At 68.2% G+C, this 21,947-nt stretch overlaps 1 protein-coding gene across 1 annotated transcript in view; it reads left to right on the forward strand.

The window, feature by feature from the left end:
- LAMA5 (laminin subunit alpha 5) overlaps positions 1 to 21,947 on the forward strand; it is a 49,488-nt gene that overhangs the window by 25,014 nt on the left and 2,527 nt on the right. The window contains exons 13-72 of the mRNA XM_025865021.2: positions 47 to 184; positions 283 to 417; positions 493 to 627; positions 703 to 840; positions 1,283 to 1,335; positions 1,568 to 1,673; positions 1,785 to 1,837; positions 1,938 to 2,043; positions 2,416 to 2,515; positions 2,618 to 2,774; positions 2,906 to 3,044; positions 3,237 to 3,379; positions 3,458 to 3,564; positions 3,663 to 3,816; positions 4,256 to 4,416; positions 4,527 to 4,635; positions 5,934 to 6,031; positions 6,111 to 6,312; positions 6,441 to 6,567; positions 7,128 to 7,267; positions 7,922 to 8,037; positions 8,207 to 8,418; positions 8,782 to 8,986; positions 9,202 to 9,346; positions 9,530 to 9,670; positions 9,786 to 9,947; positions 10,179 to 10,280; positions 10,384 to 10,467; positions 11,125 to 11,355; positions 11,882 to 11,995; positions 12,211 to 12,338; positions 12,518 to 12,598; positions 12,774 to 12,988; positions 13,208 to 13,308; positions 13,438 to 13,618; positions 13,704 to 13,853; positions 14,333 to 14,484; positions 14,556 to 14,666; positions 14,872 to 14,983; positions 15,625 to 15,795; positions 15,906 to 16,102; positions 16,216 to 16,332; positions 16,477 to 16,631; positions 16,921 to 17,062; positions 17,180 to 17,282; positions 17,726 to 17,836; positions 18,628 to 18,807; positions 18,899 to 19,047; positions 19,131 to 19,301; positions 19,410 to 19,546; positions 19,619 to 19,772; positions 19,907 to 20,040; positions 20,117 to 20,279; positions 20,361 to 20,495; positions 20,590 to 20,747; positions 20,836 to 20,968; positions 21,047 to 21,190; positions 21,304 to 21,434; positions 21,543 to 21,707; positions 21,795 to 21,933. Of these exons, the coding sequence (XP_025720806.1) occupies positions 47 to 184; positions 283 to 417; positions 493 to 627; positions 703 to 840; positions 1,283 to 1,335; positions 1,568 to 1,673; positions 1,785 to 1,837; positions 1,938 to 2,043; positions 2,416 to 2,515; positions 2,618 to 2,774; positions 2,906 to 3,044; positions 3,237 to 3,379; positions 3,458 to 3,564; positions 3,663 to 3,816; positions 4,256 to 4,416; positions 4,527 to 4,635; positions 5,934 to 6,031; positions 6,111 to 6,312; positions 6,441 to 6,567; positions 7,128 to 7,267; positions 7,922 to 8,037; positions 8,207 to 8,418; positions 8,782 to 8,986; positions 9,202 to 9,346; positions 9,530 to 9,670; positions 9,786 to 9,947; positions 10,179 to 10,280; positions 10,384 to 10,467; positions 11,125 to 11,355; positions 11,882 to 11,995; positions 12,211 to 12,338; positions 12,518 to 12,598; positions 12,774 to 12,988; positions 13,208 to 13,308; positions 13,438 to 13,618; positions 13,704 to 13,853; positions 14,333 to 14,484; positions 14,556 to 14,666; positions 14,872 to 14,983; positions 15,625 to 15,795; positions 15,906 to 16,102; positions 16,216 to 16,332; positions 16,477 to 16,631; positions 16,921 to 17,062; positions 17,180 to 17,282; positions 17,726 to 17,836; positions 18,628 to 18,807; positions 18,899 to 19,047; positions 19,131 to 19,301; positions 19,410 to 19,546; positions 19,619 to 19,772; positions 19,907 to 20,040; positions 20,117 to 20,279; positions 20,361 to 20,495; positions 20,590 to 20,747; positions 20,836 to 20,968; positions 21,047 to 21,190; positions 21,304 to 21,434; positions 21,543 to 21,707; positions 21,795 to 21,933 (8,333 nt within the window). The remainder of the gene's footprint in view (positions 1 to 46; positions 185 to 282; positions 418 to 492; positions 628 to 702; positions 841 to 1,282; positions 1,336 to 1,567; positions 1,674 to 1,784; positions 1,838 to 1,937; positions 2,044 to 2,415; positions 2,516 to 2,617; positions 2,775 to 2,905; positions 3,045 to 3,236; positions 3,380 to 3,457; positions 3,565 to 3,662; positions 3,817 to 4,255; positions 4,417 to 4,526; positions 4,636 to 5,933; positions 6,032 to 6,110; positions 6,313 to 6,440; positions 6,568 to 7,127; positions 7,268 to 7,921; positions 8,038 to 8,206; positions 8,419 to 8,781; positions 8,987 to 9,201; positions 9,347 to 9,529; positions 9,671 to 9,785; positions 9,948 to 10,178; positions 10,281 to 10,383; positions 10,468 to 11,124; positions 11,356 to 11,881; positions 11,996 to 12,210; positions 12,339 to 12,517; positions 12,599 to 12,773; positions 12,989 to 13,207; positions 13,309 to 13,437; positions 13,619 to 13,703; positions 13,854 to 14,332; positions 14,485 to 14,555; positions 14,667 to 14,871; positions 14,984 to 15,624; positions 15,796 to 15,905; positions 16,103 to 16,215; positions 16,333 to 16,476; positions 16,632 to 16,920; positions 17,063 to 17,179; positions 17,283 to 17,725; positions 17,837 to 18,627; positions 18,808 to 18,898; positions 19,048 to 19,130; positions 19,302 to 19,409; positions 19,547 to 19,618; positions 19,773 to 19,906; positions 20,041 to 20,116; positions 20,280 to 20,360; positions 20,496 to 20,589; positions 20,748 to 20,835; positions 20,969 to 21,046; positions 21,191 to 21,303; positions 21,435 to 21,542; positions 21,708 to 21,794; positions 21,934 to 21,947) is intronic.

Genomic DNA, 21,947 nt, shown 5'->3' on the forward strand with positions numbered 1-21,947 from the left:
CGGGCGCCCGTGGCCTCTGTGACTGAGCACGCATCTCCTCCCGCAGCGTGCGAGTGCTCCAGCCCTGGAGTGGTGGACGGGGACTGTGACCAAGACTCGGGCCGGTGCACCTGCCGGGAGGGCTTCGAGGGGCCCGCGTGTGACCGCTGTGCCCCGGGTTACTACCACTTCCCTCTCTGCCAGTGTGAGCGAGGCCTCCCCGCAGGCGTGGGTGGGTGGGCGTGGGGCCCGGGGCGCGGCCCGCCTGGCTCAGGGGGCCCTGTGTGCTGTCTCGCTCCCCAGTGTGCGGCTGCAGCCCTGCGGGGACCCTGCCCGAGGGCTGTGACGAAGCTGGTCACTGCCCGTGCCGGCCCGAGTTTGACGGCCCTCACTGTGACCGCTGCCGCCCGGGCCACCATGGCTACCCCGACTGCCGCGGTGAGCAGAGGGCCAGGGCGGGGAGCAGGAGGGCCCGTCCCAAATGCCCAGGGCCTGACCCCGTGTCACCCGCAGCCTGCACCTGCGACCCCCGCGGTGCCCTGGACCAGCTCTGCGGCGCGGGCGGGACGTGCCACTGCCGCCCTGGCTACACGGGCGCCGCCTGCCAGGAGTGCAGCCCCGGCTTCCACGGCTTCCCCGACTGCGCCCGTGAGTGCCCGTGCAGGGGGCGGGGCAGGGGGGCGTGTGCCCACCCCAGGCCCACACCCTGCCTTCCTTGCCCAGCCTGCCTCTGCTCCGCCGAGGGCTCCCTGCACGCGTCCTGCGACCCCCGCAGCGGACAGTGCAGCTGCCGGCCCCGCGTGACGGGGCTGCGATGTGACGCGTGTGCTCCCGGCGCCTACAACTTCCCCTCCTGTGAAGGTGAGCCTCGCGCGGTGTGCGTGGCGCGGGCCGCGTGTGCCCTCCGTGTGCGGTCCCCATGGCCGTGCGCATGTTCCTGCGGTCGTCCGTGTGAGCCCGTGTGCGCGTTTTCGTGGGGTTGTCCAACATGTGCGGGTTCATCGGCCTGTGTTCACGTGCTTCGGGCAGGCGTGTGTTCCCAGGCGTTGTGCCCGGTCCGTGTTCACACACACGTCTGCAGGCCACATGTGCTTGTCGCGTGTTCGTGACTGTTCCCTGTGGTGCGGGAGGGCGCGCGGGGACCAGAGAGAGCAGGCACAGCCCGGGGTTTCGTGCCCGCCCACGTGTGTGGGAGGCACACCGGCCGGCTCCCACGCAGCCAGGGGGCCGGCTGGGCCCGCGGAGGCCCTTGGCCATCGGAGTCGGTGACCGAGAAGTGACCTCAGGCCGGGTCTCTCCACAGCTGGCTCCTGCCACCCTGCCGGCCGGGCCCCAGCCGGTCACAGCCTTCCTGAGGTAAGCCCTGGTCAGCCCTCAGTGGAGGTCAGCCCATCACTTCCAGGAGACGGTCACTTCCCCGGCTGCTCTGTCTCCTTGGCGACCTCTGGGCCTGTTTGGTCCCCTGGCTGGTCCTCTGTCCCCATTCCGGGGACATGCCAGAGATGGGGACGGATCAGGGCTCCAGGGCTGAGGGTTTCCGGTAGAAGGGCAGGGACCCATCCTGACCCTCAGTCTCACCTTCTCCCAGGCACAGGCCCCCTGTACGTGCCGGGCCCATGTGGAGGGGCCGAGCTGCGATCGCTGTAAACCCGGGTTCTGGGGGCTGAGTCCCAGGAACCCTGAGGGCTGTACCCGTGAGTCTCTGGGGTGGGGGGGGGGGGGCGTGGGCGTGCTGGGGGGGGGGAGTGGCGCCGGGAGGTGAGGGCCGGCCCCACAGCGCCCAGGCCCACTCTGCTCTCCGCCAGGCTGCAGCTGCGATCCCCGGGGCACGCTGGGTGGACTTACCGAGTGCCAGCCGGTGAGTCTGAGGGCCGAGCTGCCCGGGGGCTGTGGGGCGGGCATGGCCAGACCCCGCTCCCCCCGCCCCGGCTCAGTTTCCCCTTTCCCCTCGGCCTCAGGGCGACGGCCAGTGCTCCTGTAAGCCTCACGTGTGTGGCCAGACCTGCGCGGCGTGCCGGGATGGCTTCTTCGGGCTGGACCAGGCCGACTACTTCGGCTGCCGCAGTAAGTGCCCGGCGGCCCTCAGCCCGCATCCCGGGGGAGGCTGAGGCAAGGGATGGACAAGTGAGGCGGGCGCCTGGGTCTGGGAAGGCCTGTGCTGGGCACGGGAGGGAGGGGCTGCTCTTGTCTTCCTCCCCTCCTTCCTGCGCCCCTGGCGGACATCTCTGACCAGTCCCGGCCTCGGGTTATTGTCCAAGGCCCCGGGCAGCCCCTGCTGGTGAGTAGGAGTTGGCTTCTCAGCCCCTGCTGCTCTCCACAGATAATGGAGAGAGCCCCGGGGGCCTGGGTGGCCGCTGCACGATCCAGAGCCTGGTGTGGGCAGAGCGGTGAGGCTGGGTGGGGGCCTGCCGTTGACCTTGCTCCCTCCCGCCACAGGCTGCCGGTGTGACGTCGGTGGTGCGCTAGGACAGGGCTGTGACCCGCGGACGGGGGCCTGCCGGTGCCGCCCCAACACACAGGGCCTCACCTGCAGCGAGTGGGTGCCCCCACCCCCGGGGCCAGGGGGCAGGGGGCTGGCGAGGCAGCTGACCCGCTGGAGACCCTGCGGGCCGCCCCTGACCACCCCTGCCCTGGCCAGGCCGGCGCGAGACCACTACCTCCCTGACCTGCACGACCTGCGGCTGGAGCTGGAGGAGGCGGCCACGCCCGACGGCCACACCGTGCGCTTTGGCTTCAACCCCCTTGAGTTCGAGAGCTTCAGCTGGAGGGGCTACGCGCAGATGACACCCATCCAGGTGGGGAGGGGCTGCCCCTCCCCAATGTCGGCTTCACGCTCCGCCCCCCGCCCCCGTGGCTGGTAGAGGGGGGCAGGCTGGGAATGGCCAGGGAGGGACCACCCTGATGCTCCACGCCCCCCCCCCCCCAGCCCAGGATCGTGGCAAAGCTGAACGTGACCTCCCCCGACCTATTCCGGCTTGTCTTCCGCTACGTCAACCGTGGGCCCACCAGTGTGAGCGGGCGAGTCTCTGTGCAAGAGGAGGGCAAGTTTGCCACCTGCAGCAACTGTGAGTGCCTGGGGGCCGCCCCGCTCCCCCACTGTCCGTCCCGACCCGCCCCTGCCCCCCTCCCCTCGCCCCAGCCCTACCTTGGGCCCCTGCGTGGGTGGGGGGCCAGCCTGCACCCTGGCCCTGGGGCAGCTGCCGCCCAGGGTGGCCCGTGGGCGGGGAGTCTGGGAGTCTCCCGTTCTGTGTCCCCAGGCACAGAGCAGAGCCAGCCCGTCGCCTTCCCGCCCAGCACGGAGCCTGCCTTTGTCACTGTGCCCCAGAGGGGCCTCGGGGGGCCCTTTGTGCTGAACCCTGGCACCTGGGCCCTGCTCGTGGAGGCCGAAGGGGTGCTCCTGGTGAGGTGGGGGCCGAGTGGGCTGGCAGCGGGCCCGGGGAGAGGGCCAGCGTACCGACCTCTCCCCGCTGCCCGCCAGGACTACGTGGTTCTGCTACCCAGCACCTACTACGAGGCCGCACTCCTGCAACTGCGGGTGACGGAGGCCTGCACGTTCCGGCCTGCCGCCCAGCGCTCCGGGGAGACGTGAGGGCCAGCCCGGCAGGGTGGGGGGCCTGACCCTCCCTGGGCCACGAGCCGCTCGCCCCTGCTGACCAGTCGTGTCGCTCCCTCCCGCGCCCCAGCTGCCTCCTCTACACCCACCTGCCCTTGGATGGCTTCCCCTCAGCCGTTGGACCCGAGGCCCTGTGTCGCCATGACAACAGCCTGCCCCGGCCTTGCCCCACGGAGCAGCTCAGCCCCTCACACCCGCCCCTGGCCGCCTGCCGGGGCAGTGACGTGCGTGTCCCTGGGACCTCGTGGAGGGGCAGGGAGGGCCAGGACCTGGGGAAGGCGTGCCCTTGGCCTGGAGGACAGGGAGGGGGTAGGGTCCACGCTGCCAGGACAGGACACAGGTTTGACTTGGGGCCTCATTCGTAGGTGGGGTGTCGGTGACCCCTGCCCTCCGGTTCACTCCGAGGACCCAAGCTAGGCCTCTGGGCAGCAGGCCTTGGGGAGGCGGGGGAGGCTCGGAGTGAGCAGAGGTTGGAAGGCCAGGGGACCGTGGGGGTGCCCTGGAGGGGTGCCCCAGGCAGCAAGGACAACGGGGGCACAGACTCTGGGACCGGCGGGCAGGCCGTGGGAGCAGAGGGTGGTAAGGGCCGTGACCAGCAGTGTCCCGGGAGGACATGAGGGCCTGGGGTGGGGCCTCTGATCACGTTGCTCCCCCCCTGCCCAGGTGGACGTTCAGCTTCAGGTGGTAGTGCCGCGGCCGGGCCGCTACGCACTGGTGGTGGAGTATGCCAGTGAGGACGCCCGCCAGGAGGTGGGCGTGGCTGTGCACACCCCCCAGCGGGCCCCGCAGCAGGGGGCACTCACTCTCCACCCCTGCCCTTACAGGTGTGCAGGGAGAGGCGAGGACTCAAGGCCGGGGGAGCTGTGTGGGAGGGTGCGGGCCCCAGGGCTGCCCCTACGCCTTCCCCACTGACTGCCCCTGCCCCATCCCGCAGCACCCTGTGCCGGGGCGCTGCCCTGGACACCCAGCACCACCTGGCTGCCTTCCACCTGGACACGGAGGCCAGCGTCCGGCTCACGGCCGAGCAGGCGCGCTTCTTCCTGGTAAGGCCCTGAGCCCTCTGCTGCGCGGGCCCCCGGGACTCCCCTGTGGCGTCAGGCCCTTCAGACAATCTTAAACAGCATCGGTGGAAGCGTGGTGAGCCCAGGGGGCCGTCAGCAGCAGCACCGTTACTGTGCGCCCGCCCACGTTTCTTCCAGAATCTTCCTTACCTGCAGGGTGGGGGTATTTTTTCCTGGGGGTACAAAATATGGACTTATTTAGAGAGCATTCTGCTCTCCACACGGGGAGGGGGGCGTGTGATGGATCGGAGCTGGAGGAGAAGGAAACCATGTTCACGAGAGGCCACTTTGTGATGTAATTTCTGAGAACACCGCGGTGTGAGGAAGGGGTTGTTCGGCGCTCTGAGGGCTGCGTCACGGTGAGGCGGGCCCCTGCTGACCTGCCTGACGCCCAGAACCCACAGGAGGTGTCCACTCGCTACAGGACCGAGCGGGTGATGTCTGCCTCCCTCGAGCCTTTAACAGATGCATCACCGATGCACCTATTTTTGTAAACACGTCAGTGTTGACGAGAGACTTGCAGATGGAAGGAGAACCCCGCGGCCGCCCACTGCTCAGGCTCGCGGGAGTCGTGCGTTCCACCCGCAGTGCTAGGGCGCAGACCCCGTCGCTTCCGCCCGACTCACTGGCATCGGGCGCGTGCGGCCTGTCCTGCCCCTCAGCCCTGTGGCGGGGAACTGGGTTGTTGTAAAGTGTGCACAGAACCACATCACGGGCATGCCCGGCGTGCCCTGCCCCCCAGCACCCAGGCCAGGAAGCCACGCGCCCTGCCCCCAGACACCCCGCGGTCCCCGGTGGCCGCCTCCCGGCTCTGACAACCGCTTCATAAGCCTGTCCCACAGGCCAGGCTTCCGTGCTGCGTCTCGTGCTGACGCCGGGTCGGCCACGCGGCGTTCTGGGTCTTCCCCGTGGGGTGTTACCAGACGGCCCTGATGTCTTGGGTTTTGCTGTATCTGCCACGCACGCACCTACATCGTGCTGGACAGCACGGGGCAGAGAGCCCGCTCATGAGCCCGTGCTCGCCCAGTGCCTGTCCATGCCGGCTCCCTGGAGCTGAAGGGGAGGCTGGTGGCCGACGTGTAGAGTTGGAGCGACAGGGTGGGTGGCGGTGAGGAGAGCTGAGACGTGCTCCTGGCCCGGAAACTGCACCTGAGGGCTGGGGTTCAAGCAGCCCGAGGAGGCAGAGACTTGGTGCAAAGCGGGGGACGCAGGTCGGATGTAGGGGTGTGGGAGGGGCCCTGCCTGCGTTTCCACGTCCACGCCTGGTCGTCTGTCCACAGCACAGCGTCACCCTGGTGCCCGTGGAGACATTCAGCCTGGAGTTCGTGGAGCCCCGGGTCCGCTGTGTCAGCAGCCACGGTGCCTTCAGCCCCAGCAGGTGCGGGTGGGAGGGGCCCGGGCAGCCAGAGGGGCTCGCCGGCCAGGTTGCAGGGATTCACCTCCACCCTTGTCCCCAGTGCCACCTGCCTGCTCTCTCGCTTCCCGAAGCCGCCCCAGCCCATCATCCTCAGGGACTGCCAGGTGCTGCCACTGCCCTCTGGCCTCCCGCTCGCACACTCGCAGGACCTCACACCCGGTGCACCCCCGTCGGGGCCCCAGCCTCGGCCCCCCACTGCCGTGGACCCCGATGTGGAGCCCACGCTGCTGCGCCACCCCCAGGTGAGGGCCCGGGCCAGGAGGGACAGGGGTGTGGACAGGGACGTGGGCAGGGGCAGGACTCCAGGCCCTCCACCCTTGCCCGGGTCCACACCCCTGTGCCTGCTCACAGAGCCCCTCCCTCCCTGCAGGGCACTGTGGTCTTCACCACCCAGGTGCCCGCCCTGGGCCGCTACGCCTTCCTGCTGCACGGCTACCAGCCCGACCACCCCACCTTCCCCGTGGAGGTCCTCATCAGTGGGGGCCGAGTCTGGCAGGGTGAGTGGCCGTGGTGGGCCGTGGGGGCAGACCCCCAGACGAGGAGCCCGTCAGGGGACTCCTCACACAGCCGCACTGTGTGGTGGTCGTCACAATATGTGGACAGATCCGTCCTACCGTCAGTTCTCGAACGGGGTGCCCAGGGCCCAGTGCAGACGGCAGCCCCAGCCTCCTGGCCCCCCTTCCCAGATTCTGCTCCTGACTCCATTTTACGAGTCAAGGTTCACCCTGTCACATACGCGGGTAACTGAGGGTTCGCCGTGGGACACACGGTGATGGTACTTGTGTTCCTACGTGTGTGTGTGTTCTGTTTCCGCGGGGCCAAGCCCAGGGATCTGCACCCAGTGGGCCTTTGTGCATGGCCACCCCTGACCCGTGTCACGTGAGTGGGCCCTGTCAGGCGGGTCACAGGTCCGTGTTGGGAGTAACAGGTGCACGCCCCTGGGCGGGTGGGGCACTGTCCGTGGTAGCTCTTCCTCCCCGCTGACTCCAGGAGTGGCCCTGGGCTGGCCCGTGGGGTGTGGGGGGGGACACACTGACCTGCCTTTCCTTCCTCCCAGGCCATGCCAATGCCAGCTTCTGCCCACATGCCTATGGCTGCCGCACCCTGATTGTGTGTGAGGGCCAGGCCGTCCTGGACGTGACCGACAGTGAGCTCACCGTGACCACGCGGGTGCCTGAGGGCCGGTGGCTCTGGTTGGTGAGTCCAAGGCTGCCATGTCTGCATGTGGAACTCTCGGGGCCTGATGTGGGGCTAGCCTCTCTGTGTGTGGACTTCCTGACCCTGTTCAGGGACCAGCCATCCTCCCCCCTGTCACACCATTGGCCACTCAGCCCAGGTGCGTCCCCCATCTGGCTTGGCCCAGCCCCATGCCAGGTGCCAGGGAGCAGCCTTCAGGGGCCTCCAGGCCAAGCTGTGAGGCTATGGTGTGGGGTGAACACCTAAGAGCCGAGATGTGGTCCACCAGTCCCCTGGGGCCTTGCTGGTCAGGGTGGCCTTCCTGGAGGAGGAGGCCTGGACAGATGGAGAGGGAGGGCAGAGGTATGTCTGGCAGGCAAGGATGGGAGGGGGCACCGGGAGGCCGGGCACTCCTCACAGCCCCCAAGCTTCCATTAGGCCATAGAAGCCGACCTCCTTCTGAGCAGCCCAGTGGTGGTCCAGCACCTGCCAGCCTTGCTGGGGCCCAGTGGGGTGTGATGTGGCCACTACTGTCTTGGCTGTCCGGCTGGACCCTGGCCAGTCACAGAGACCCCCCCCCAGGCGATGTGCTTCTGCTGGCAGGCTCTGGTATCCTTCCCCAGCCTGGGTCCTCTCTGGGGTCCATGGGAAGGTCACCAGGCCCTGATCCCCTAGGAGTATGTGTTGGTGGTCCCTGAGGAGGTCTACAGCTCCAGCTATCTCCGAGAGGAGCCCCTGGACAAATCCTATGACTTCATCAGCCAATGTGCCAGCCGTGGGTACCACATCAGGTGGGCCGGGGGGAGGGGGAGGGGGGAGGGGCAGGACGAGGGGGGGGGTCGCCGGGGGGGGGGGGCGCTCCGGGCGAGGGCAGGGTCCCGGGGGGGGGGGGGTCTGGGGCAGGGCCGGGGGGGGGGGCTCAGGACCAGGAGTTGGCCTCACCCCTGCTTCTCACCACAGTCCCACCAGCTCGCCCCCGTTCTGTCGTGGTGCTGCCTCTTCTCTCTCTCTCTTCTATAACAACGGGGCTCGGCCTTGCGGCTGCCATGAAATGGGTGCCACAGGCCCCACGTGTGAACCCTTCGGGGGCCAGTGTCCCTGCCGGGCCCACGTCATCGGCCGTGAGTGCTCCCGCTGTGCCACTGGCTACTGGGGCTTCCCCAGCTGCAGGCGTGAGTACTTGAGCCCATGGGGGTGCCAGCCAGGGGGTGGTACCTGATCCCCAGGGGGCTTCGGCAGGAAGCGTGGCTACCGCGGCCAGGAGGAAGTTCCAGGGCTCGGCGGACCCACCCTGCTGGCCCCTGTCTGCAGGCCCTGGGGCAGCCGGTGGGCCGGGCTTTGCAGGGCGTCACACGCCAGGGACCGGACGGCATTTCTGGGCACCTGACCCCACATCAGAGATGCTGCCTGAGGCTTGGGGCCTGGAGCCGGGTGAAACCACGCCAGGGTGGGGGTGGGGGTGCATCCCCTGGGCTGCAGCCAGGGCCTCCGATGGGGCACAGGGCTTCACCCCCCTCCGTGCATGCTCCCCACAGCCTGTGAGTGCCGAGGCCGTCTGTGTGACGAGCTCACGGGCCGATGTGTCTGCCCGCCACGCACCGTCCCGCCGGACTGCGTGGTCTGCCAGCCCCAGAGCTTTGGCTGCCACCCCCTGGTGGGCTGTGAGGAGTGTAACTGCTCGGGGCCCGGTGTCCAGGAGCTCACCGACCCCACCTGTGACGCGGACAGTGGCCAGTGCAAGTGAGCTGGGCAGCGGGGCTGTCCCCGTGGCCCTGGGCTGGCTGGGTCAGGGGCGGCATGGCCACCAAGAGCACTCTGTCCAGTTCGGGGGGTGGGGGCTGGGTGAGGGGTATGCCTTGGGGGTCCACCGCCTCAGGGGGGCCCTGCAGTCTCAGTTCAAATTGAGGGGCCGGGGTGGAGGGGAGGCCTGGCAGCCGCTGACCTCCCACCGGCAGGTGCAGAGCCAATGTGACCGGGCGCCGCTGTGACGCCTGCGCCCCGGGCTTCCATGGCTACCCCAGCTGCCGCCCCTGCGACTGCCATGAGGCGGGCTCCATGCCCAGCATATGTGACCCCCTCACAGGCCAGTGCCACTGCAAGGTGAGAGGTCAGCGGGCCCCCCACCTCCACGCCGCCTCAGCCGCCGGAAGCCTCTGGGGACCCCTGGGGCCTCCTGGACGCTTTGGGGAGAGTCAGCCCATGGGGAGGGGGTGACAGCGGGCCAGGGTGGGTCGGGCTCTGCGGCGCACGGCCAACTGAACTGTCCTACCCTCCCGCCCCCAGGAGAATGTGCAGGGCCCTCGGTGTGACCAGTGCCGCCTTGGGACCTTCTCCCTTGAAGCCGCCAACCCAAAGGGCTGCACCCGCTGCTTCTGCTTTGGGGCCACCGAGCGCTGCAGGGGCTCGGCCCACGCCCGCCGTGAGGTGTGCGGGCAGTGGGACCCAGACCGAGGGTGGCGCCCCCTCAGGGAGGGGGCACGTTACCCCCAGTCAGCGTGCCCTGGGCGTTCAGGTCGGTGCCCCTCCCGTGTGCCTGCAGCACGTGGACATGGAGGGCTGGACGCTGCTGAGCAGTGACCGGCAGGTGGTTCCTCACGAGCTGCGAGCAGAGGCAGAACTGCTCTACGCGGACCTGCGGCGCGGCTTCGAGGCCTTCCCTGAGCTATACTGGCAGGCCCCACCCTCCTACCTGGGGGACAGGGTGAGCCAGCCGGGCGGGCCCTGTGGTGGCCACTGTGAAGGTGTCCAGGACCCCCTGGAGGTGGAGGGAAGGCAGCAGTGAGGCTGCCCATGTCCAGGGAGGGATGGGGACTCTGTGAGGGTGCCCAGGCCTAGCCCGGCCCTCAGCCCAGGGATGCCCAAGACCATTGCTGTCGACTCTGGGCCCATGGTCAGGGTCTGGCCGGGTCACGACCTTCTGCCCTGCCGCCAGGTGTCATCCTATGGTGGGACCCTCCGCTACGAACTTCACTCGGAGGCCCAGCGTGGAGACGTGTTCATCCCCACAGAAAGCAGGCCGGACGTGGTGCTGCAGGTGGCCAACGGTGTGGATGTGGTTGGGTGGGCAGGTGGGCGTAGCCAGGTAGGACGGCGGGCAGCCCGGCTGCCAGCCCTCATCTGCCCACGCACCTCCCCAGGGCAACCAGATGAGCATCACGTTCCTGGAGCCAATGTACCCGGCGCCCGGCCACGTTCACCATGGACGACTGCAGCTGGTGGAGGTGAGCGGAGCTGGCCTGGGCCCCCGGGTCCCTCTGGGAGCCTGGCACAGCCCAGGGAGGCCAGAGGGGCCGAAGGCTGCCGTGCCTGCCCTCTAGGACGGAAAACGGGGCCTAGGAGCGCTCCTGGCCGCGCGCGGGCCCGCGGAGCCCTGACCCCGGACGCGTGAGCGGCTGCGGGGGTGCTCACGGCCCTGCAGTTCCCTCCACGCGCTGTGTTTTGCCTGTTGTGCTTTCCGCTCGCTTGTGGCCTTTCCTTACCTCTTTAGAGAAGTTGTGTGTAGTTCCTGCCGCCTCCCCGTGTCCGCCTTGGGAGCTGCGGTTCTTCTCCCAGCCCATAGTCTTGGTCTTTCCCTAAGGTGTCTTTTGATGACCAGAAATTCAGATGTTTACTCAAATTTATCAATTTTTCACGTGCAGTTAGTGTTTTTGTTTTATTGAAGGAAGTATTTGTCTCTCCGAGATTAGAAAGTACGCACCTGTGCTTTGTTCCAAAAGCTTAAAGCATCTTCTTGGTGTGTTTGAATTCCTAATGCGTCTGGAGTTGGTTTTGTGCCGGGTGTGAGGGAGGGGCCCAGGCGCGGGACTCCCCGCGGGTGGTGGGCTGTTCTAGCCCCCGAGGCCCCCCGCTGCCCCCCTGAACACCGCCGCGGCCCGCAGGGGACCTTCCGGCACACGGAGACACACAACGCCGTGTCCCGCGAGGAGCTCATGATGGTGCTGGCGAGTCTGGAGCGGCTGCACATCCGCGCCCTGTTCTCCCAGACCTCCTCGGCCGTCTCCCTGCGCAGCGTGGTGCTGGAGGTGGCCGGCGAGGTGGGCGGGGGGCCTCCGGCCAGCAACGTGGAGCTGTGTATGTGCCCGGCCAACTACCGTGGAGATTCGTGCCAGGTGAGGTGGTGGGGGCAGGCACCCCCCGCTCTGTCTCCCCAGTTCCTCCCTCACCCGCTGGGTACCGTCCTCCCCGCAGCCCTGCCTTCTCGCCACGGGCCGGGCCAGCCCACTGGCTTATCTCTCTGCCCCTGCACTGTCACCTGTGTCCCTGCCTGGCCCCCCGTGCACCCAGCTGCTCTGTGTTCCTTCACTGCCCGGTCCAGCCAGGCATCAGCCACGTGCCCACACCCTGCCTTCCCTCTGGGTCTCACACTTGTGCACTTGCTTGTTCATCTGAGGGGTTTTGTGATTATTGAACGCCCACCCACTCAGAAGAGGTGTCTGGGGGACAAAGAGGTGACCCTGGCCCACATGTGTGGGGGGGCTGTCACCTGAGCCAGGGCATCTGCATGGCTTTGGGGGCTCTGACTTCATGTGTCTAGCCGATCAGGGCCAGCACCTCTGAGGGTCTGAGAGCATGGTCCTTCACCGGCCCCTCGGGCTGGCCCTGCTTCCTTCCTGACGACGGGTGCCTCTGCCCCAGGAATGTGCCCCTGGCTACTACCGGGACATCAAAGGTCTCTTCTTGGGTCGCTGTGTCCCCTGTCAGTGCCATGGCCACTCAGACCGCTGCCTCCCTGGCTCGGGCATCTGCATGGTGAGCAGGGCAGACACCCCAGACACAGACTAGGGAAGACCAGGGGCCTTTGGGTCAGTAGTACGGATATGCGGGGGTCCGGGGTGGGGGGAAGGTTGGTGTCCTGGGCGGGGCACTGGCTGGCCTTGGGCATCGAGTCCCTGGCACAGTTGGGGTGAGAGCTAGTGGGAAACGGAGCCTCCACCATCAGTGCTGACGTGTCCCTTCTGCCCCAGGGTTGCCAGCACAGCACTGAAGGTGACCACTGTGAGCACTGCCGGGCTGGCTTCGTGCGCAGTGGGTCTGAGGACCCGACGGCCCCCTGTGTCAGCTGCCCCTGCCCCCTCGCAGTGCCTTCTAACAAGTAAGCTGGGCCAGCCCCCTCAAGGTCAGATGCCCTTACAGCCCCGGGAGGGAAGGTCATCCTCCCCTACCCGGTTGGGCCAGCACTGCCCTCTGGAGGCCAGAGCAGCTGGGGTGGGCTGGCCAGGTGGGGACCCCTGGTGGCGTGCAGCTGTCGGAGAAGCCCCTCTGTGTCTGCAGCTTTGCGGTGGGCTGCGTCCTGCGAGGAGCGCGCACACAGTGTCTCTGCAAACCCGGCTACGCGGGCGCCTCCTGCGAGCGGTGAGCGCGGGGGGCAGGAGGCCCGGCAGGCAGGGGGGTTGCAGGGCGGCCGGGCAGGAGGGCAGGCGTGCTGATAGGTGGCCGGGTGGGCGAGCTTGCAGGTGGACGTGCGGGAAGGTGGGCGCGCGGGCCCAAGGACCCAGGCCACTGACCCCGCCCTCGCGCCCCGCCCCAGGTGCGCGCCCGGCTTCTTCGGGAACCCGCTGGTGCTGGGCAGCTCCTGCCAGCCGTGCGACTGCAGCGGCAACGGCGACCCCAACCTGCTCTTCAGCGACTGTGACCCCCTGACAGGCGCCTGCCGCAGCTGCCTGCGCAACACCGCGGGGCCCCGCTGCGAGAGCTGCGCCCCCGGCTTCTACGGCAACGCCCTGGTGCCCGGCAACTGCACCCGTAGGCGGGGAGCGGCGGGCGGGGGCTCGTGCGGAGGGGCGGGGAGCGGCGGGAGGGGGCTCGTGCGGAGGGGGCTCGTGCGGAGGGGGCTCGGGCGGAGGGGCGGGCGGGCGGTCCACCCGGGAGAGTGAAGGACGCAGGGCGGAGGAGGTCCGTGTTGGGCGGGAGCTCAGGAAGGGGAGGGGCGTCAGGGCCACGGTCACAGCGCCCCTTCTGTAGGGTGTGACTGCTCCGCATGCGGGACGGAGACCTGCGACCCCCACAGTGGGCACTGCTTGTGCAAGGCAGGAGTGACCGGGCCACGCTGTGACCGCTGTCAGGTAGGGCTTCCTGGTAGGGCAGGGCCTGCAGGCAGGGGGTGGGGCCTCTGGGACAGGAGGCGGGGCCTGCTGGCGGGAGGGGTGGGGCCTCCGGGCAGGGGCGGGGCCTGACAGCAGTCTGTGTCGCAGGAAGGATACTTCGGCTTCCAGGACTGTGGGGGCTGCCGCCCATGCGCCTGTGGACCAGCCGCGGAGGGCTCCGAGTGCCACCCCCAGAGTGGGCAGTGCCACTGCCGGCCAGGGGCCGCAGGGCCCCAGTGCCGCGAGTGTGCCCCTGGCCACTGGGGGCTGCCTGAGCAGGGCTGCAGGCGTGAGTACGGATGGGTGGGGTGCTGTGGGGTGGCCGGCACCCTGGGACCCTCTGCCAGCCACTCACCCTGCTCCTCCCCACCTAGGCTGCCAGTGCCAGGGGGGCCACTGCGACGTGCACACGGGCCACTGCACCTGCCCCCCTGGGCTCAGTGGGGAGCGCTGCGACACCTGCAGCCAACAGCACCAGGTGCTGGTGCCAGGGGGGCCTGCGGACCATGGCATCCACTGTGAAGGTGCGTCGCTCTGCGCTGGCCCTGCTCCTTCTAGGTCCACTTAGGGGCATGTGAGTCCCAGCCCCTCATGACCTGGTGACCCCTCTGTTAATCTCCACTTCCAGAGACACCCTGTGACCTCAGCCCCCTCTCATTTTCCCCAGGGACCCCTGGGCTCTATGCTGACCTCACTCCCGCCTTCTAATCCCCAAGTCCAGAACTCCCCAACTGACCCCTACAGCCCCCGGACCCACCCCGAGCTTAAATACTGACTTCCTGGCACCTGCCCCATTCCCTGCTGACTTCTTGATCTCCATGCTGTCTTTTCAATTGATCCTGCAAACGCCATGCTTACCTGAGTTCCACTAACCTTGTCACCTTCAGCCTGGCTTAATATTCCTGTGCCAACTCCATGACCCTTGGCTGACCCATCCCCACAGTGCTGACCCCGTGAGTCCTTCCCCGGCCCCACACTGACCCCTCCCCTGTGCTGCCCGCAGTGTGTGACCACTGTGTGGTCCTGCTCCTGGACGACCTGGAGCGGGCGGGCGCCCTCCTCCCCGCCATCCGGGAGCAGGTGCGCAGCATCAACGCCAGCTCCGTGGCCTGGGCCCGGCTGCACAGGCTGAACGCCTCCATCGCCGACCTGCAGGTACCTCTCAGCCCAGCCCACCCCACCACTGCCCTCTCAGGTTGCGGGCTCTCACCTTCTTTCCTCCCCAGAGGCAGCTCCAGAGCCCTGTGGGCCTCCGCCACGCGACGGTGCAGGAGCTGGAGACCCTGGAACAGCAGAGCTCAAGCCTCAGACAGGACGCACAGAGGCTGGACGGCCAGGCAGGACCCTGGGGATGCCTGCCTGGGAGGCCCGTCCCCCGAAGCTCCCTGGGATGCTCCTCCCCTCAAAAGCCCCTTCCCCTGGGACCCTTCCCCTTCAGTAGACTGCATCCCCCAGAGACCCCTCTCCCAGGGCCCCAGACTGTCCAGTGTCGCCCCTGCTCCTTGGCTCAGGCTGTGGCCTGACAAGATGCTGTGTCCACAGGCCACAAGAGCCCTCGCCGAGGCCGGCCGGCTGCTGGACAGCACTGAGGCCTCACTGGGCCAGGCGCAGACGCTGCTGGTGGCCATCAGGGCTGTGGACCGCATCCTGAGTGGTAGGGGCTAGCCCAGCTGGGCAGAGGATGGTGGGGAAGCAGAATGGTACTCAGGGTCAGGGCAGGGTTTGAAGAAGCGGCAGGGTTTTGGGTGTGTAGACATGACTGAGTGAACAGCAGGGCAGTGTGGGAGGCAGGAGGGGATGCGGTGTGGCCAGACGGGGCAGGTGGGCACCGAGGGGCACGCTGGTGCCCTCTTTGGGGATACCATGCCCCCCCTTGGAGGTGCCCTGCTCCATGGGAAAACTTGCTGGTGGATACCTGAATTACAAACAGACCCGTTGCCAAAAGAAGAGACTGGGGGGACATGGCCCAGCCCAGGGGTCGGGGAGGAATGAAATGGCAGCCGAGCGCTGACCTGGAGCAGGGGCTGGCTGGGCCAGGTGGAGAAGGTGGGCAGCGGGGTGTTGGGGTAGGGGCTGAGGAAGGTGAGGGGGGAGCCGAGGAGCTCAGGCAGCCGAGCAGCCGAGCAGAGCTGTGCCCTGGAGCCATCTGGGTTTTACGAGCCATCCGGGGCATTTCTGGGTTGTGTGCGGGCACTCTGAGCATGCTCGGGTGGGGAGTCAGGCGTGTGAGCTAGTGGGCGGAGGCCTGCTTGGGCAGCAGGCTGGCCCTGATTGTGCCCACCCTCCGCCGCATAGAGCTCGAGGCCCAGACGGACCACCTGTTCCCGGCCAACGCCTCGGCCCCGTCGGGTGAGCATGTGCGCCGGACACTGGCTGAGGTGGAGCGGCTGCTGGGGGAGATGCGGGCCCGAGACCTGGGTGCCCCGAGAGCAGCTGCTGAGGCTGAGCTGGACGCGGCCCAGAGACGTGAGTGGCTGAGATCAGCTTGCGATGTAGCAGACGGGGGCTGGGCAGGCACTGGGCGGGGAGCCGGAGTTCCTGCCCGGACACCCATCCCCACTTGGGGTCTGGGCCAGTGCTGGCCCATGTGCAGGAGCAGCTGAGCAGCCGCTGGGAGGGGACCCGGGCACTGGCCGCGCACGCCCGGGACCAGCTGGCCCAGCACGAGGCTGGCCTCATGGACCTTCGAGGGGCCCTGAACCGGGCAGTGGGCACCACTCGGGAGGCTGAGGAGCTCAACAGCCGAAACCAGGAGCGCCTGGAGGACGCCCTGGTGAGGGGCCCTCCTCTCCTCCCTGCCCCCGCTCCCCCCCACCCTGCAGCCCCTTGTCCCCACCCTGTCATACTTCTGCTCTTCTCACCCCCTTTCTTCCCCGCGGCCTCCAGCACCGGAAGCAGGAGCTGTCCAGGGACAATGCCACCCTGAGGGCCACTCTGCAGGCTGCCAGTGACACCCTGGCCCAGCTCACGGGGCTCCTGCATGGTATGGACCAGGCCAGGGAGGTGAGTGCTGCCCCTCCCGGGGGCGCCGAGGCAGGTTCCGACGGCGGTCTGCACGCAGAGCGCGGCCTCTGGGTTCCCAGATCAGGGGAGAGTAAGGGATCGGGTTGGGGGTCCCACTTACGTCCCCCACCCGTCCCCACCCAGGAGTATGAGCACCTTGCTGCCAACCTGGATGGGGCCCAGACGCCACTGCTGGAGAAGATGCGGGCCTTCTCCCCCGCAAGCAGCAAGGTGGAGTTGGTGGAGGCTGCGGAGGCCCACGCACAGCAGCTGGACCAGCTGGCCCTCAACCTGTCCAGGTGCGAGGCCTGCAGGGCGCCCCGGGGACGCAGCCGGGTCCTTCCTGGGACACAGCCAGTCGGGGAGGGCTCCTGGAGGAAGAGGCCGTTGTTCCCACGAGGTCCTGGCCCAAATTGGCTGCAAGGGATAAGAAAGGCATGCCTGGGAGGCAGCAGGGCAGGGGCAAAGGGTTGGGGGCTGGAGTGGGCAGGCAGACTGGCCTGGCAGCTGTGATAGCAGGAGAGCCTGAGCTGTCTGGGCCCGGGTCCCCGACCACACACCCTGTGTCCCTCTCCTGCCCCCACACAGCATCATCCGTGGAGTCAACCAGGACCGCTTCATCCAGCGGGCCATCGAGGCCGCTAATGCCTACGGCAGCATTCTCCAAGCCGTGCAGGCCGCCGAGGGGGCTGCTGGTCAGGCGCTGCGGCAGGCGAGCCACACATGGGCGGTGAGGCCCTGGCCCTCCCACAGCCCCGTTAGGAGCCCCTGCCTCCCTCCGCCTCCACGACCCGACCCTGGTTCCCACCAGGCAGGTATGAGCCGCATCCTGCCCCCATATCTGCAGATGGTGGTGCAGCGAGGCCTGGCGCCCCGAGCCCGGGAGCTGTTGACCAACAGCAGTGCCCTGGCAGAGGCCACCGTCAGGGGGCAGCAGAGGCTGGGCCGCGGTGAGTGCTGGGGAGCCCTGTGTCTGGTCCCATGGCGGGGGAGGGTGGTCGTAGGTGACGGTGGGCGGGAGGGTGATGGCTGCCCTGTGTGGGAGTCCTGCTTACCACCGGCTCAGCTTGTTGCCCTGGGGGCTGTGGAGGGGCTGGGAAGGGGTTCCTCCTACTGTCCTGATGGGAGCCAGGTGGACGAGAAAGCGCAGGGCAAAGGCACACGCTCTGCTGCTAGACCCTCGGTGCTGGCGGCCCCTGGGCAGTGGCCTGGCTCTCCTGACCTGTGGAACGGAGATAAGTACATCTGCGGGGGGGCCAGTGCCTCCCCAAGCCGAGGGCCCTCGTGTCTGGATGTCTCCGTCTGTGTGCACGTTGGCCTTGTCCCCTCCTGGTGGGGCGGGCCGAGGTGGGCCGTACCTGCACGCTGGGAGTGAGGCTGCCTCCCCCCGCAGTGCGGGCTACCCTGCAGGGCACCGGGACCCAGCTCCGAGATGCCCAGGCCAAGAAGGAGCAGCTGGTGGCCCGAGTCCACGAGGTACAGGCCATGCTGGCCATGGACACCGGTAGGTTGCTCCTCGCCTCTGCCCTTGCCCCCTGCTCGTCCCAAGGTGGACAGCGCCCCCCCCCCATGGGCAGGGTGCCAGCCGGGGCTCTCCAGGGAGCCGGGGACACCCATGGTGTCCAGAGCGCCGGGCAGGAAACCACACAGAATAGCTCCAAGGAGTGGGTGAAAGTGGGAAGGGAACAGGAAGTGCTTTGGAGAGAAATAGAAGTGGGTTTGGGGGAGCACAGGGGGTGTGCAGCAGGGACACTTCATCCCGAGGTTGGGGGCACTGGGCCTGCTCGGGCTCCCAGGAGCGACATCAAGAGAGGGACGGTGGGTTGGAGGGGGCATGAGGTGGAGGTGGGCGCGCGGAGGCCAGTGTGGCTGGAGCCGAGGACCCGGGGAAGGCCTCGGGGCAAGGGGTGGTGCGCGCACGCAGGGCGATCCGTGCAGCCGCCAACTTGGGGAGAAGGTCCCAGCAAGCTCGGACCTGGGGGTTGTGGAGGCTCAGGCCGGGCACTGGGACAGACGACGGTGGCCGTGGGGGGCCGGGGCTGAGCTGACAGGTGTCGGGGTGACCAGGCTGTGGTCTGAGAGGCTGGCACAGGGAGGTGTCCGGCAGGACACACAGCTGGTGTTCCTGCTGCTTGTGGTTCCCAGAAGATCCGTGGGGGCTGGGCCCCCCTATTGCTGGACCTTGTCAGGGCGGGGCTGGTGGCCCCCCCCCCCCCACCACCACAGAGGGGAGGTGAAGCCAGGACCGTCCTTGCCGGTGTCCCTCTGAGCTTGCCCGTACATGGCCCACCACAGACGAGACAAGCAAGAAGATTGCTCATGCCAAAGCTGTGGCCGCCGAAGCCCAGGACACAGCTGCCCGCGTGCAGTCGCGGATTCAGGACATGCAGAAACACCTGGAACAGTGGCAGGGCCAGTATGGAGGCCTGCGGAGCCAGGACCTGGGCCAGGTGGTACTCGACGCGGGCCGCTCAGGTGGGTCCCGGGGTCCCCTGATGGGGGGTGGGGGGTGGCCAGGGACTGGATGAGGCCAGCCTGTCGGGGTCACACCCTCGGCTCCCTGCAGTGTCCACCCTGGAGAAGACACTGCCACAGCTACTCGCCAAGCTGAGCCTTCTGGAAAACCGTGGCGCGCACAACGCCAGCCTGGCCTTGTCTGCCAGCATCGGCCGCGTGCGGGAGCTCATCGCCCAGGCCCGCGGAGCTGCCAGCAAGGTGAGAGCAAGCGCCGGGGCACAGTGCGCCTCTGGAAGACCAGGCAGTGGACACTGATGAGGCACGCGCCGCCTCCCCCACAGGTCAAGGTGTCCATGAAGTTCAATGGGCGCTCAGGGGTGCAGCTGCGTGCCCCCCGGGACCTCTCCGACCTCGCCGCCTACACCGCTCTCAAGTTCTACCTCCAGAGTCCAGAGCCGGAGTCTGGCCAGGTCCCCGGGGATCGCTTTGTGCTGTACATGGGCAGCCGCCAGGTACCAGGCGGGCAGGACGGGCATGGCGGGCCGGGCGAGGCTGGGCACCAGCTGGGAGCTGGCAGGCGCGGCTGGGGCCCCGTCCTGCTGAGTCTCCTGTCGCCGCAGGCTGTCGGGGACTACATGGGCGTGGCTCTGCGGAACCAGAAGGTGCACTGGGTGTACCGCCTGGGGGAGGCGGGCCTCGCAGCCCTCAGCGTCGACGAAGACATCGGGGAGCAGTTCGCAGCAGTCAGCATTGACAGGTGTGTGGCCTGGGCCCCTGTGCTTCCCCCACCGCCTGGCGGGGCCACTCCTCACTCCCCCTCTGCTTTCAGGACCCTCCAGTTTGGCCACATGTCTGTCACGGTGGAGAAGCAGATGCTCCATGAGACCAAGGGCGACACAGTGGCCCCCGGGGCTGAGGGGCTGCTCAGTTTGCGGCCTGACGATTTTGTCTTCTACGTGGGGGGCTACCCCAGCCACTTCACGGTGAGCCTGGCCTGGTGGGGGCGGCCCTGCCCTCCTGTCCCAGCAAGTCCTGCTGCACGTCCGGCTGCACGCTGAGCGCCCTCCCTTGGGTCTGCCTGGGGGCGAGGAGCCCTGACTGTGCCCTGTGCCCACAGCCCCCTGAGCCCCTCCGCTTCCCTGGCTACCTGGGCTGCATCGAGATGGACACGCTTAACGAGGAGGTGCTCAGCCTCTATAACTTCGAGGAGACCTTCCAGCTGGACACAGCCGTGGACAGGCCTTGCGCCCGGTACGTGCAGCCAGGGCCTGGCCCTCATCCCGCCGCGGCCGGCTCTTGGCTGACCCCTGTGACCTCTGACCTGTAGCTCCAAGTCGACCGGGGACCCGTGGCTCACAGATGGCTCCCACCTGGACGGCTCCGGCTTCGCGCGCATCAGCGTGGAGAGTCAGATCGGCATGACCAAACGCTTCGAGCAGGAGCTGCGGCTTGTGTCCTCCAACGGGATCATCTTCTTCATGCGGCACCAGGCACGCGGGCTGCCCGGGCCCCGGCGCACGTCGCCCCCGCCTCCCCTCCCCACCACATACTGACCCTGCCCCTCCCCCCAGGACCAGTTCCTGTGCCTGGCCGCGCAGAAAGGCAGCCTCCTCCTCCTCTACGACTTTGGCGCAGGCCTGATGCGGGCCAAGCCGCAGCACGAGGACATGCACAAACTGCTAACCATGACCACGGCCAGCAAGGCAGTAAGGCTGGGCTCGGGGGAGGGATTGGGGGCTCCGGGAGGACCCGCAGGACCCACGGCGCACCCTAAAGCCCTGGCCCGTGGGCACCTTGCAGATCCAGGTGTTCCTGCTGGGGGGTAATCGTGGCCGTGTGAGCCGCGTGCTGGTGCGCGTGGAGAGGAACAACGTGTTCAGCGTGGACCACAGCAGCACGCTGGAGCTGGCCGATGCCTACTACCTGGGGGGCGTGCCGCCCGACCAGCTGCCCCCAAGGTGAGCAGGCGGCTGGGGCGCGGCCGGGGCGGGGGGGGGGCGGCCCGGGGCTCGGAGGCGGCGGCGCCCTCATGCTCATCCCCTGCAGCCTGCAGCAGCTCTTCCCCTCCGGAGGCTCAATCCGTGGCTGCATCAAGGGCATCAAGGCTCAGGGCAAGTACGTGGATCTCAAGAGGCTGAACACAACGGGCATCAGCTCGGGCTGCACTGCCGACCTGCTGGTGAGCCCACCCCCGCCCTGGCCGGCAGCACCCCCTCCAGGCCTGTGCCGCGGGCCCTCACGGTCCCCCTTCCTGCAGGTGGGACGGGCCATGACTTTCCACGGCGACGGCTACCTGTCCTTGGAGCTCCCTGATGTCCCCCCGGTCTCGGGCCACATCTACTCCGGCTTCGGCTTCCGTAGCACCCAGGACGTTGGTCTGCTCTACCACAAAGCCTTCCTGGTGCGTGCGTCCCTGCTCCCAGCAGCGGCAGCGTGGGGTTGGAGGGGGCGGGGGGGCTGGAGGGCGGGAGTCCAGGCCCCGGCCTGGTCCACTGACCTGGCCACTGTCCCCAGGATGGGCCATACCAGGTGTCCTTGCAGCAGGGCCGTGTGACACTCCAGCTGCTGAGGACAGAGGTGAAGACTCGAGGGAGCTTTGCCGATGGCGCCCCCCATTACGTGGCTTTCTACAGCAACGACACAGGGTGAGCCTGGCCCACCGGGCCTCTGGCCGCGGTGTCCAGGGACAGGAGGGCGGCAGTACGGCAGGCGGATGTGGGGCAGCGCGGGGGAAACACCGCTCTCGCCTGCAGGGTCTGGCTCTATGTGGACGACCGGCTTCAGCAGATGAAGCCCCACCAGGGGCCGCCCCCCAGGCCCCAGCCTCAGGAGTCCCAGGATCTCTTCTTAGGAGGTTTGTCCAAGATCGGTGACTACTTCAGCTTCAAGGGCTGCATCAGCAACGTATTCGTGATGCGGTGAGCTGTGGGCGGGGGGCGCGGGGGGCGCGGGGGCCGGTGCCCACCCCCCGCCCCGCTAGTGCTGACGGTGCTGCTCCCCCTCAGGCCCGTGGGGCCGCAGCGCGTATTCGACCTACAGCAGGACTGGAAGAAGGTCAACGTGAGCTCAGGCTGTGCCCCCACCCCGCGCACCCAGACCCCAGGGCAGGCACCTCGAGGACTGAGGGCCGCGGCGGCACAGAAGGTGGGGCACCCGGA

This window comes from Callorhinus ursinus, unplaced genomic scaffold (assembly GCF_003265705.2).
Source record: "Callorhinus ursinus isolate GAN/ISIS: 27379988/994484 unplaced genomic scaffold, GSC_fseal_2.0 scaffold89, whole genome shotgun sequence".
Classification (NCBI taxonomy): domain Eukaryota; kingdom Metazoa; phylum Chordata; class Mammalia; order Carnivora; family Otariidae; genus Callorhinus; species Callorhinus ursinus.